The sequence below is a fragment of the Wolffia australiana genome, chromosome 1, assembly GCF_029677425.1.
Source record: "Wolffia australiana isolate 7733 chromosome 1, ASM2967742v1".
Taxonomy (NCBI): Eukaryota; Viridiplantae; Streptophyta; class Magnoliopsida; order Alismatales; family Araceae; genus Wolffia; species Wolffia australiana.
In genome coordinates, this window is record NC_135835.1 from 23,619,450 (window position 1) to 23,632,799 (window position 13,350).

Sequence of the window (13,350 nt, forward strand, 5' to 3'; positions counted from 1 at the left end):
AGGAGTGAGAATATGCTTCCAAATAAAAGGATATATTTTTTAGAGTTATTTGTAAAAAGTCAAGGATCCGATGCATGTAGGATCAATCTAGTGGGAAACCAGGTTAGCAAGTAGTTTCTAACTCAATTGCAATCGAAGGAGCGTAGGAATTTCACATAAAACACAATACTTTGGTTGATAAATTCCCACATTCCCATTACCCATCGGGATTTTAATGTTATTATGTCTTCAGTTTTTTTATTGGATTAACTTCCTGTTTCATCCATGTATAGTCCCACCTAAAAATATTGCACAAAAAACAACAATTTGAAGCTGAAAATCTCTATGGATGATGACATTGGACTTACAGTGGTAAGTAATAGAAAATACAAACTTTCCTAAAGTGGTTTGAAGATTAAAATTTTTTATGCATGATTCAATATAATTTACAAAGGCACAAACATATATCGATTGTCAATGGTGCACCTCGGATCTCCTGAAAGCGATAGTTTAATTTTACTCATCAAAATGCGTCTCCTTCTCTTTATCAAGGAATACACCAATTTCCCTAATGTTCTAAAAATCTTCACAGTTATTTCTCGTAACTTCGTAAGTTTCCAAGAGAATTCAATATCTTTGTGTTAGTCAAAGCTTCTCTGTCCATAAATCAAAGAACCACAGGGTGGTAGAAGAAGATAAAGTTTCAGCAAGGTCTAATTGCAAGAAGTCTATAACAAGAGGGTTTCACGACAAAATACCTAATTTATTTCAGACAACGCGCTCCGTGTAAGAGAAAAGGGAAGAAAGGGTAAGAAGGAAGCAAGAACAGGGAAGAAACGGGGAAGTGGGCAGAGGTCACCGCCATGAAGATCACAGCTTTCGAGGATGCTGTGAAGATCGATCTTTAGGGCGAACGGTGTATTCATCTGCAGAGTATTTGGTTCTCCGAGAATTCTCAAATCCTGGCAAACGCGGAGGGTCTGAGGGCCCGCTGGTCGTGGAGGCAGGACGATAGAGGAAGACCAGGCGAGGAGGTCTGCAGCGGGAGGCCTTGGCGGAGAAGGCTTGTGGATGCTTCCATGGCCGTTTCATCTGGTGCTCTGATCAGGGTCTCGCTTCTTCTCCTGCTGCTAGTCGCCATTATTTCTGCTTGTGTCATCTTTCCGGTGGAAAAGGTACCCAGGATTTTAAATGGGTTTGTGTTGCACAATTATTTGCATTTTCCCTTTGTTGCAGTTCTCCTGTGAAGTGCATTTGAATGCTTTGTGTGTTTGCGGTTTAAATCTTTTGATTTAATGGGAATGTGCTTTGGTACGACTATTTATCCTCGAGTAGATTTTGACTCTATGAAGCTTTTTTTGTCTAATTTCATTCTGTATCTCAGTTTTACATTCACCTTTGCTTGTCTAGGAGAAATCTGCAGATTTCTTTGGGTTGCTTCGGTATCACCCCGTGGTTAATTTTCCAATATGAAATATTTAGGGAGACGCCTGTAATCTTGGAGTTTATCTTTTGGATTGCATCCTATCCTCCCTCTCATGATGATTAAATCAGGAAAGAAGAACTTCACAGCAAGACGTTTTCTCTCTATATCTCTAAATCAGAGTCTGGTTGGACCTGACTCATCTCAATTAACGCTAGCACAAGCAAATCGTAACTGGGATAATTTCGTTAGTAATTTACCAAAGCATTGACTCTTTAGCTTGCAGTCACGTTTTGTCTATTGGCAATATCATAAAGATATTTATGAATGTCCGTGATGACTTAGAGATATAGGGAAAAAAGGGTTAAGAACCAAATACAACATTGTCCTTGATGGCCAATGCTGCTTGTTAGTCGACTAAATACTTGCTTCTCGGATAACAACAGTGCAATTAGATAATTGCGTTGGTTCTCCAGACATACAAAGTTGTAACCTTTCGACAATGTGTGGATTTTGCAACGTGATTTTCTTAGTTTATGCCAGAATAATATCTTTGAACCTCAAAGAGAAAATTCCTTTTCTTTATTTATACGGATTTATTTTATAGATTTTATGATATGCTGTCCGTTTAATAAATTTATCTGCTAGGCTGTACTTGTTACTTCATTCTGTAGCTCCTAACGTCAGTGTACTCGTCTACAGATCCTGAAGGACTTTTTGCTTTGGATTGACGAAAACCTTGGGCCATGGGGTCCTGTCGTCCTGTGAGTACTTTTTTCTGAATTTTGCGACATTCTATATCTTGCATTAATTCGAAGAGTATTGTGATATTTTTGAAGATTTTAATCACCCGCAATAATTTAGTCATTTTAATTGAATTTCAGGGCCATTGCCTACATTCCCCTCACAATCCTAGCTGTTCCTGCTTCCATACTTACCGTAAGATTTCTTTTTTCCTCTTATGCATTGGGGAATCTATATGAATTGTTCTAGTGTTATCTTTTTTTTTTTTGTAAAGAAACTTTTATTTTTGTTTTGATGTGGGTCTAGACCTAAACGTTCGTTAACAGATCAGTAATTGCCCGAAATCAAGAATAAAGATTGATTAAGTAGACGTGCTGAGTACATATTTGGGTACATTTTACCACGTAATAATCAAAAGGCTGTGGTAAAGAGATAGGATTAATGTTTAGCCATTTTTGTTTGCCAAAGCATTAGATATAGGTTCATTATAATGTACTATTATTTAATTTCACGGTATATGTCAGCTTGGAGGCGGTTATCTCTTCGGACTCCCGTTGGGTTTTATTGCTGATTCTATTGGTGCCACAATTGGAGCCACAGCGGCCTTCATCCTCGGGAGAACAGTAAGTTTAAGAAGTCTCAATTTTAAGCAATTATTATTAAACATTCCTCATGGGAGCGAATAAAGGAGTTTTTTTTCTATTGATTCTTTCAAATTTGAGGCGCTGATCCATTTCTCAATATTTAGATTGGGAGGTCTTATGTTCTTTCCAAGCTGAAGGACTATCCGAAGTTCCAGGCTGTTGCTATAGCAATTCAGAGATCTGGGTTCAAGGTTATGTTCCTTCATGCGACTTTATTTTCTTTTTTCTGATGATTCATGAACAAGCAAGCCTCTTATCAAGAGTACCCGTTTTATTTCAAAGATGGTTTTCTCCGAAATTATACCGGAAAATGCACCTTTTACTTACAAATGCTTATTTCTTGGGTTTTCTTTTCTAAAGTTTTTGCTGACCTTGGGCAGATTGTTTTGCTTCTCCGCCTTGTTCCTCTGCTACCATTCAACATGCTAAACTATCTCCTCTCCGTGACTCCCATCAGCATTGGAGAATACATGATGGCATCTTGGTTGGGCATGATGGTAATATTAAGTGGACGTTTTTTCTTCCATTTTCTCCATCTTGAGTTAATAGTACTGAATATATGCGTAGAACTAATTCTATTTTTATTAATTAAATAATGTTTTTTTCGCATTTGGAAATAATGATCATTAACTTGCAGCCTATCACGCTGGCTCTGGTGTACATTGGAACAACTTTAAAGGATCTTTCTGATGTGACCCACGGTTGGTGTGAGTTTTCAACAACACGTTGGGTAAGATTCCCTCTTGCCTTTTACCTTTTGTTCTTCTTCTTCTTAAATCCTATCCATATTTCTTTCCTCCATGGGGATAAGTTCAACATCAGAAGTACCATGTCATTGATCATGAATGCAGCTCTATCTACGAATTCGCTCTGCTCTATTGGAAAGAAACATGAACATTGCATATGATCCCTACATGGACATGGATGACATAGTACCTTCCCTTTTCTCTATTCTGCTGTATGAAAGAAGTATGGAGATGGATGGCATGATGCTGTATGAAAGAAACTGGGCCATGGTCTCATGTCATTATCCTGCCGTATGAACGAAACACACGCATGTTATTCGCCCATTATTCTGAGATGAAAGAAACTCATGCAAAGAAGAACCTTAGATAGGATGGCTTGGTATATCTACCCTTTATATTACGGTATGATAAATAAACTGTTACGATCCCCATGGAGATCTAACAAAATCAAGAAATAGGATGAGGGATAGAGAGGATAATAGGAGAGATGGAAGAGGTAAGATAGAAGAAGAGAGAGCGATAGGTAAACAAACTCTTGCCCTCACGAAAGCCGGATACAGCTACTCGTGTCAAGAAAACACAGGGTAATCATTCGTCAAAAGTCCCTCTAATGACCTTACAAGGGGGTATATATAACCCTACAATTTCAATAATCCTTTATCTCATCAGGACTCTTTACATAAACATGGACTGTACTACCCTTTGCCGTGGGATACGGACATACTTGGATCACATATTATACTATCTGGGGCTAATTTTTTCCCAAAACACGTGTTATTTGCCCAGTAAGACATTTTTTCTTCTCTTTATGGTTCTGGTTTATGTCTCTTACATTATCCTGGTATATGCGCAGGTGATTCTGATAGCGGGTCTTACTGTATCTGGTGAGAGAAGCCACTGACATGTTCATCAATTCAATTGCATTTTACTCATCAGGAAGAAATCTAATTATTGTTTTATTTTTCTCTCTTGTTTTTGAATTGGGCCTGGGGTGGCAGCTGTGCTGATGGTCTGTGTAACTAAGGTGGCCAAGGGGGCTCTGGAGAAGGCGTTGGCGGAGGGCAGCGGCTTTGCCGACGGCGCTGGCCTGCCAACTGTTGCCTGTGAACCCGCCTCCGGCCTGGTCCAGCCCCTTGTGATCAAGATTGAGCCTTGCCAGGAAGACACACATGAGAAGTGAAATGACCAAAATAACCCCTCTTCTCTGGGTTCTCCCACATAAATAGGTTTCCCTCAATGAAGAGGAAAAGAAAGGGGCTGTGAACTTTTATCAGCTCCGAAAATTATATGAACACAAGCCCCTTGGGAGAGAAAGATAAGTGATGATGATGTTGATAATGTTGATGATCGTCGTCCAGCTTCAGAAATTAAATATAAGCACCTCTCTAGGCAGTAGAGAGAGACGAAAGGATGACGATGATGTGAAACTGGGTTTAAAAAGGTTCGGATGCTGCAAGCTTGGAGAGAGATGGAGACGATAATGATGACCATCATGATGATGATGTTGATGTTCATATCACTTACTGAAGTGTATGAACTTTCTGAAGTGTATAAATGTTGCAAGATAAGATAGCCGGCGATGATGATGATGATACGAAACTAGATTTTGAAATGTATTGAGTATAGGAACTCTCTGACTGACCCTTCAGATGTTGCAAGATAAGAGAGAGGGAGATAATATGATCATGACCATGATGATAATGATAATTATGAGGGTGATGATGATGACGAAGATAGGAAACTGGGTACAAAGAGGTACTGAAGTGTAGGAACCCTCTGACTGACCCTTCAGATGTTGCGAGGTAAGAGATGTAGATGATAATGATGATGGTGACGAGGATGATGACAATGCCACAAACGATGATGACATGATGATTTTGATGATGGTCGAGTAGGGTTAATGATGATAGGTATTGTTGGGGAAGGAAGCGCCGGCTCGGAGGATGAGATCAGCGGAGGATACGGGGAGCAGCTCGAGGCCCTTGCTCTCCAGAAGCCGGATAGCGGCGGGCATGTTGGAGTCCATGAGATGACCCATCATCTCTTCCAGGGACTCGCTCCCCATCTCATCGTGCACCACGTAATGCCCGAATCCCTATAATTACATCACCCATCATCATCATCATCATCATTATCATCTCTATATTTGTGCCAATTGCCAAATGGGTACCTCCAGATGGACGAACGGATAGTGCCCCGGGTCACCGCCTAGCCGGCTCTGGCCCAGGGCCTGCATGAAAGAATTGGAGAGAGAGATATATTCATCTCTGATCTATCATGTTAGTGATAGGAGAGAGATATATACCAGGAGTTGTAGTTTCAAGTACTTGATGTAGTCGATGGCATCGTCAAGAACCGACTCCCTCGTGCCCTGCAGGCAACGGTAAGTCGACAGTGACTCATTGATTACTATGCAGATCGACGGTGTACAAGTATAAAGAAAGCAGATAAAAGTGATGATTCAATGAGATCTACGGAACCCAAATCAGCTCTAATTATTAGGCCCCAAACCTTTCCAGATTGCGGGGTGTTCTCTTCCAAGGCTCTGATTCCTTCCGCAATCTTTGCCCTTCTCCTCTGATGAAAGAAAACCCATCAAAAGACATACAGAGATAGAGAGAGAGATGGATATGAAGATAGAGAGAGAGATGGATATAAAGATAGAGAGAGAGGTCAGAAAGAAAGCAGAGGTCGTTGCTGAAGTATGATATTGTCTTACCCGACTCTCCATGGCATTACTGGAGGTCGATTCATTGGAGCGAAAACCTCGCGCGGCAACCGTTACTGGTGTTGCTTCAGCATGTACGGCAGCGTTGTAGCTCTCCCCGAAGAGCTGTTGCGCTCCTGGACAGGGGCACTGTTTCGAATTTTCAGAAATTCTTTTAAGATTCTTCCTAGTTCCAGAAGATTCTCCCATCAATGGAGCTCATCAAACCCACTGAGAACAGCTAAATTTGGGTGGTGACTGTACCAGAGAAACGAAGCAATCCTCAAAGCTCGCCATTCCTTGTTGATCTTGGACATGATACCCTGCAGAGATCGAAACTTCAGCTCTACAGATGAATAAAAAGCCATGAATTCTGCCATTGTCACCTGAAAAAACGGGGGTCGTCTTCATTCTTTTTCCTCGGACAAGTCTCGATGCATCGGGATCGTCATCGCTCCAAACGAACTCCTGAACGCCGTCGCATTGGAATTGCATCCCAGAGAGTAAACCGATGTCATCATTGCGCGGTAGCGGGTCATAGAACAGAGAAGAAGATCCGAAGCTAGTCTTCTGAGCTTCAATTTCGTCCACCGTTGCGTCATCTCCGTCCTCGCGTCCGCATTCAATGTCCAGTGTCACTTGCCCATTTGCTTCCATCGTATCTATACATCAAAAATCTTTGTCGCTACCGAGGTTTCCATTCGAAAGAGATAGAGATCGACAAACAATTACGGATGGAAGCAGAGAATTCGGCCAATAAAAGAGTTGAATCTGTCACAAAATCAGAAAGAAATCCACAAGCAATGTTAATAATAACTCACAAACAAACAAAAAGATCGGAGAGAGCGGATCAGACTGGAGAACTTGTCGAGATCAAGCGGGATCAGCTCGAAGAATTGAAGATTGGTCGAGAATTGACGACATTAAAGAGAAAAAGAAAGAACATCGTCTCCCAATCGAGCGTTCCGTTTACGGACTCTGCACGACTGCAACGGCGTACACCCACAGCCGAGAAACAGAGACCTGAAATACCGGAAATACCCCTGCAGTTAGCCTCCTGGACGAGGATAAATCAGCCGGAAATCGTCAATTCCTCTCCTGATTCCCCCAGGCCGTTACACTAGTCCAGCAAATTGCATCCACGCTGTCAACCCTTGATCCAGCGGTCAGAAATTTCATTGCATCGGAATTACCCATAATAGCCCTGAACGACTGTCACACGCCAGCTGGTTCTCCGAACCGTAAACCTCCCATCCAACGGCTATACCTCCGGCGCTGCCGACAATTTTAAATCCATTTATTAAATTATACAATATTATTTTGTGGGTATTTTTTCACCCGACAAAATTCTTTTCCGCAGTAAAGAGACTTAAACTGCCGTCTTGTCCGCAGCGCGACGCGACGGACGCCGTGCGCGGCGGCGGAATAGACTACTCAGCCGCGACATGACTCTCCGCCGCCGCCGCCGGCAGCCCTCCGTCGCCGCCGTACGCTAGAGAGAGAAACAGGCCGGTCCGTTTCTCTCTCTAAAACCCCGCCGGAGATCTCTCGCCGGCGGTGGCGCTGCCGGTCAACGGCGGCGCGGTCTTCGGCCCTGCCCGTTAACAGCCTTTTTCAGACCCTACCCCCCCGGTTTGACCGTAGCGATAGGGAAGAGAGAGAAAGACCGAGCTAGAGATAGAGAGAGAAAACATTGACCACGGCGTTGCAGCCGAGGCGATCTCCCCGATCTCTCTCTCTCTCTCTCTCAACAAGAGGGTAAAAAAATAGAGAGAGAAAGTAGAGAGGGAATCTCTGAACTCCAGTAGAAGGACGGGCGCTCCTGCCGTTCACGTGCCGTCAGGGCTAGAGAGAGAAAGCATGGGTGGAGAGAGAGGCTACAAATGGTACCCGAAACGAGAGATAATTAAACGGTCCTGACAGGATCGAGGCGGGCCCGAGGTGGCACGGGCCCGGCTAGAGCCCGGTCCGGTCCCGGCCCACGCCTAGCTCGTGAGCCGGCCCTGCCTCCGTTGCCCGCCACGTACCCCTCTGGTAATTACCCCCCCTCGATGCGTGCTGCGTGCGCGTCGGGATTTTTATTACCCCCCCCAAATCGACACGTCTCTATCGCCTCCCCGCCTCTTTTTTCAGTGACCTGCTCAGTTTAGAGAGAGACAGACACAGATAGAATGAGATAGAGAGACAGGGACAGATTAATCGGCGAAAATTGGAAAAAAATGAATAAAGGGCAAAAGAGTGAGCGAGGTTAGAGTACAGCCGCAGGCGCCGTCTTGAGGAAAACCTTCCCCCTTCACTCTCCCTTCTCGCTCTTCCCTCCTCCCACGCTAGAAGAAGAAGAAGAAGAAGAAGAAGAAGAAGAAGAAGAAGAAGAAGAAGAGAAGAAGAAGAAGAGTAGTTTCCTTCTCTCTCTAGTCTCCCCCGCAGGCATGAATAAGGACGAGGACGTGAAGCTGCTGAAGATACAGGTCCGTCTCTCTTCCCCCCTGTCTTCGATTCTTCTTGAGAGATCTGATTTCTTCGTTTTTTTTTTTCCTCAGACATGGGTCCTGAAGGTGAACATACACTGCGACGGCTGCAAGCAGAAGGTGAAGAAGCTGCTCCAGAAGATCGACGGTGGGTGGTTATTCTCCCGATCCCCAATCTGCAGATCCGACGGCCAGCTGGGGTTTAATATTGTAATCTGCAGGGGTTTACACCACCGTGATCGACGCCGAAAAGGGGACGGTGACCGTCTCCGGCGACGTCGACGCCGAGACTCTTCTCAGGAAGCTGAACAAGGCCGGCAAGCCGGCGGAGCTTCTCTCTCCCAAGCTCTCCGGTGCTAACTTTGGGCAGCTCGCCAGCCAGTTTCAGAAGCTTCAGCTTAACGGCAAGGGCGGCGGCGGCGGTAAGGCGGCGAGCGGCGGCGGAAATGTGAAGCACAAGGGCCAGCTGCCGCCGCCTCCGCCCCAACATCACAACATTATCAAGGGTTTCAAAGATCTCAACTTCCCTCTCAAAGACGTGAAAATGCCCTTCGGGAAGAACCAGAAGACGGTCAAGTTCAACATGCCGGACGGCGGCAGCGAGGAGGACGACGACGACTTCGACGACGACGACTACGACGACGACTTCGACGACCTCGACTGCTTCGACGACGACTTCGACGACGACGTGAAGGCCGTCAAGGCCAAGCCGATGAACGCGCCGCCGCCGTTCTTGATGGGCGGTAAGAAGGCCGCCGCCGGCGGGAAGAAGTCCGGCGCCGCCGGGGGCAACCCGCCGGGGAAGGCGGCGGCGCCGGGCGGCGGCGGCGCGTTGGATAAGAAGGTTGTCGGCGGGGGAAAGCCCGGCGGGCAGCATGACTGTAGAAGCAATAAGAGCGGCGGCGGCAAGAATAACGGTAATAACCATGGAAACGGGAAGCTCGGCGGCGGTGGCGGCGGTGGCGGCGGCGGCGGCGGCGGCGGCGGCGGTCAGAAGAACGGGCAGGCGATGGGTCCGAATGCTATGATGGCTCAGATGGGTGGGATGAACATGCCACGCGGCGGCGGGCACATGATGAACATGGCGGCGGCGGCGGCGGCGCCGGCAGCGGCGGTGCAGGGGCTGCCTGCGGGCGGCGCGCCGCCGGGGTACTTCCCGGCGATCACGCCGGAGATGTTCGCGGCGGCGAACCCGTACCAGCAGCAGTATCTAGCGGCCATGATGCAACAGCAGAGGATGGCGATCAACGGCCAGGATCGTGCGTTCCAGCCGATGATGCCGTACATGGCACGGCCGGCGCCGCCGCCGCCGCCGGTGTCTTACTTCCCTCCGCCGCCGCCCGAGTACACCCACCTCTTCAGCGACGAGAACACCCAGAGCTGCCACGTCATGTGAAAATCGCCGCCGCATGTCTATGTATCTCTCTCTCTTTTCCCCCTCTTATCTCTCTCTCTTCTCCTCCTTAGGCAGGAGGAGGAGATCTCGCCGGAGGAAGGTCCTTCCCCGCCATTACACATGAACTAAGCTTCCTTCCCACACTCGCACTCTCTCTCTCTAACTCTCCGGATATTTTCTCTCTCTAGAACTCTGTGCGTGGATATTTGTGTGCAGGTCCTTCGTTTTCTGCCCCCCACGAGGCCGGCGCACTCGGCAACCAGTCAGATCTACGCTTCAATCTCTCTTTCAGGCGTTTTGTTTGGCGACTAGAGAGAGAGATAAGAGAGAGAAAGAAAGCCGGCGCGAGGCTCCAACATTATTCCCTCTCCTCCCGTGAACCTCCAAACCTTATCTCTCTCTCTCTACCTCTATCTCTATCTCTATCTCTCTCTCCATGCATCTGTCGTTATCGCTCTTTGCTGTCCCCCCTACAACTCGTCGCACAGTGGTCGGTACACAGACAGCAAGTCTCCATTATTGCGCTCGCCCTCCGTCTTCTCTCCTGCTGTCATTGTGAACAGTCTTCGTCTGACTCTTCTGAGTCTCTCGCTCTCTCTATCGCTCCTACTCTTTCTCTCTCTACTGTGGCAGAGGGCAGATTGTGGGCAGGTATAAATGAAGGTGCAAGGCCGTGGCCGGTCGCTGCACTTCAGCTCTAAATGACGCCCCTTCTCTCTGCATTTCCCTGTCCAGAAACTCTAGAGATAGAGAGAGAAAGGCATAGAGAGAGAAGGATAGAGAGACAGAGCTAGATGGACAGAGAGAGACAGCGAGAGACAGATAGAGAGAAGGATAGAGAGACACAGAAAGAGAGAGTGAAGATCAGAAAGAGAGAGAGAGAGATGTGCCGCGATATCCCCGCCGTGGTACGGCAGCTGACCAAGCCGGGTCCCCGTCTCTTACTTTCTCAGTTCTCTCATTTTATTTCTCTCTCTGTCTGTCACTTTCTCTCTCTAAGAAGCTCGGGGTAGCGAGTTGACTCGGTCTCGGGGGGTCCGAGTCACCGGATACCGGGGGGCGACTGAGCGGTAACTAACGCTGACGTCTGGCGGGCCCCACGTCGACTTATTAGCAAGGCTAGGCGAGGCTGACCTGGACAGGCCCACGAGGCCTGTCTGCCACGTGCGCGGCATATGGCCCCTCTCTTCTCCCTTTCTCTCTTACTTTTTCCCATCACGTGATCTCGGAACTCGATATGAACGTTATGGACACGTGATTTCAACGGTTTGACCAGACTTTTTTTAACCGGATTTGCTCAAAAATCAAAACCCACCGACTGTAATTTTCCAGTTTCAGTGTAAATCCCGAGAAAAGCTGAAAAATCGAAAAAATTATAAATCAGAAACCAAATATGAATATCGGTGACTAATATTAGAATATAAATTCTAATCGTCCAAGTGGTTGAGCCCCATAAAGAAGAAAAAAGTATTAAGCTTTCTCTATCTGTCAATTTCGTATCCCAAAATACATTTCTATGTAGTTATAATAAAGCAAAAACCTTGGTCAAATGATGGTTTACACAAAGGAGTATCTAATCTGTTGACTTATAGGTTAACCACAAAAAAATCAAGCATAGTCAATGACAGGCAAGAAATGTGCGACTCGACGATAGGTATTTTTCTAATTCTCGGAGATGACATGGGCGGATAAGGTCGGTGACTCAGACACAAGGGGGAATATCCGTCGGCAAGTCCCCACGTCCGGGAATCGAGTCCACATGGCGGCCTCTGATTCGCCCGAATCCCACCGACCTAAATAAACGCTCTCCCCGCCACCGGCAACGACCATGGCCTATCTCGCGCTACTCTTCCTCCTCCTCGGCGTCTCCGCCGCCGACCGGCCCAAACCCCTCGTGGTCGCGGTCACCAAGGACGCGCCCACGGGCCAGTACGTGGCTCAGCTCCGGCAGCGGACCCCCCTCGTGCCGGTCCCGGTCGTGCTCGACCTCGGCGGCTCCTTCCTCTGGGTCGACTGCGACCGCGGGTTCGCCTCCTCCTCAGCCCGGCCGGTCCGGTGCAAGTCCGTCCAGTGCGCCGCCTCCGGGTCCGGCGCCTGCGTCAACGGCACGACCTGCGGCTTCCTCCCGGTCAACCCCTTCATCCGGACCACCTCCATCGGCGAGCTAGCCGAGGACGTCCTCGTCGTGCCCACCACCGACGGCGCCAGCCCCGGACCGCCGGCGACCGCAGCGCGCACCCTCTTCGGCTGCGGCCCGACCGCCCTGCTCGCGGGGCTCGCCGGTGGGGCCAAAGGCGTAGCCGGCCTCGGTCGCGACCCCGCCGCCCTTCCCTCCCAGCTCGCCGCCAAGTTCGGCCTCCGCCGCCGCTTCGCCGTCTGCCTCTCCAGCACCGCCGGCGCCGTCTTCTTCGGCGGCGGGCCCTACCGCCTCCTCCCCGGCGTCGACGTGGCCGCCTCCCTGACCTACACGCCGCTCCTGGTCAACCCGAAGCCCGCCACAGGGTACTTCATCGGCGTGACCGCGATCCGAGTCAACGGGAAGCGCGTCGCGGGGGTCGACGGGATCGACAGGAGGACCGGCCGGGGCGGGACGAGGATCTCGACCGCGGTGCCGTACGCGGTCCTGGAGGGCTCGATCTTCCGGGCCGTGGCGGCGGGGTTCGCCAAGGAAGGCGGGCTCCGGCGCGCGCCGCCGGTCGAGCCGTTCGGGTTCTGCTTCGACTCGAGCAAGGTCGGGTCGGCGGTGCCGCGGGTCGAGCTGGTGCTGCAGAGCGAGCTGGTGGTCTGGACCGTGGCCGGGGCCGGCGCGGTCGTGGGGGTGCGCCCAGGGGTCTCCTGCTTAGCCTTCGTCGACGGCGGTCCGGACGCGACGAGCGCCGTCGTTATCGGCGGGCACCAGCTCGAGGACAAACTTCTCGAGTTCGATCTCGCCTCGTCCAGACTGGGTTTCAGTTCTTCTCCCCGCTCGCTCAAGACGAACTGCGCCAACTTCAACTTCACCTCCACCTCGCCTTAGAATGACGCCGGGCTGTGCCAGTTTTTTGTGCCCAAAAGGCTAGTCAGTGCTGTTCTTCCTGCTAGCCACGGCTGTCAGTGTAAAGAGAGTTTCACCTATACTACGTTATCTGTGGATGGGTTTGTGCCAATTGAGTTTTTTTTTTTTTTGGGTGTCTTTATGTTTGAGTATTAGTGTCTAACTGCCCTGTCTAATATCCAGGTATTGGTCTTGATGTGTTTTTTTAA

The 13,350-nt window shown here is 48.7% G+C and overlaps 3 protein-coding genes and 1 pseudogene across 5 annotated transcripts; 3 read left to right on the forward strand and 1 right to left on the reverse strand.

Moving 5' to 3' along the window:
• The first annotated feature begins 768 nt into the window (after positions 1 to 768).
• LOC144711662 (uncharacterized) lies at positions 769 to 4,874 on the forward strand. Its single transcript, XM_078585664.1, has 9 exons — positions 769 to 1,154; positions 2,105 to 2,166; positions 2,287 to 2,341; positions 2,671 to 2,769; positions 2,895 to 2,981; positions 3,171 to 3,287; positions 3,428 to 3,520; positions 4,390 to 4,420; positions 4,535 to 4,874. The coding sequence occupies exons 1-9, from the start codon at positions 1,059 to 1,061 to the stop codon at positions 4,714 to 4,716; spliced, it is 822 nt and encodes a 273-aa protein (XP_078441790.1). The 5' UTR covers positions 769 to 1,058; the 3' UTR covers positions 4,717 to 4,874.
• On the reverse strand, positions 4,709 to 7,272 carry LOC144711641 (uncharacterized). 3 transcript variants are annotated; one of them, XM_078585653.1, is made up of 9 exons: positions 7,100 to 7,272; positions 6,976 to 7,014; positions 6,630 to 6,905; positions 6,508 to 6,566; positions 6,256 to 6,393; positions 6,048 to 6,113; positions 5,842 to 5,907; positions 5,707 to 5,766; positions 4,709 to 5,631 (listed from the first exon to the last, which is right to left on the reverse strand). In XM_078585653.1, the coding sequence occupies exons 3-9, from the start codon at positions 6,898 to 6,900 to the stop codon at positions 5,434 to 5,436; spliced, it is 858 nt and encodes a 285-aa protein (XP_078441779.1). In that variant the 5' UTR covers positions 6,901 to 6,905; positions 6,976 to 7,014; positions 7,100 to 7,272; the 3' UTR covers positions 4,709 to 5,433. The 3 variants fall into 3 exon arrangements, with proteins under 3 accessions (XP_078441779.1, XP_078441771.1, XP_078441763.1); XM_078585645.1 differs by having other exon boundaries at positions 6,630 to 7,014; positions 7,100 to 7,271; XM_078585637.1 differs by lacking the exon at positions 6,976 to 7,014 and having other exon boundaries at positions 7,065 to 7,270.
• A 1,139-nt stretch (positions 7,273 to 8,411) lies between these two features.
• Positions 8,412 to 10,250, forward strand: LOC144711631 (uncharacterized). The gene is made up of 3 exons (XM_078585626.1): positions 8,412 to 8,711; positions 8,784 to 8,859; positions 8,933 to 10,250. The coding sequence occupies exons 1-3, from the start codon at positions 8,673 to 8,675 to the stop codon at positions 10,105 to 10,107; spliced, it is 1,290 nt and encodes a 429-aa protein (XP_078441752.1). The 5' UTR covers positions 8,412 to 8,672; the 3' UTR covers positions 10,108 to 10,250.
• A 1,669-nt stretch (positions 10,251 to 11,919) lies between these two features.
• On the forward strand, positions 11,920 to 13,350 carry LOC144711673 (putative aspartic proteinase GIP2 pseudogene; annotated as a pseudogene).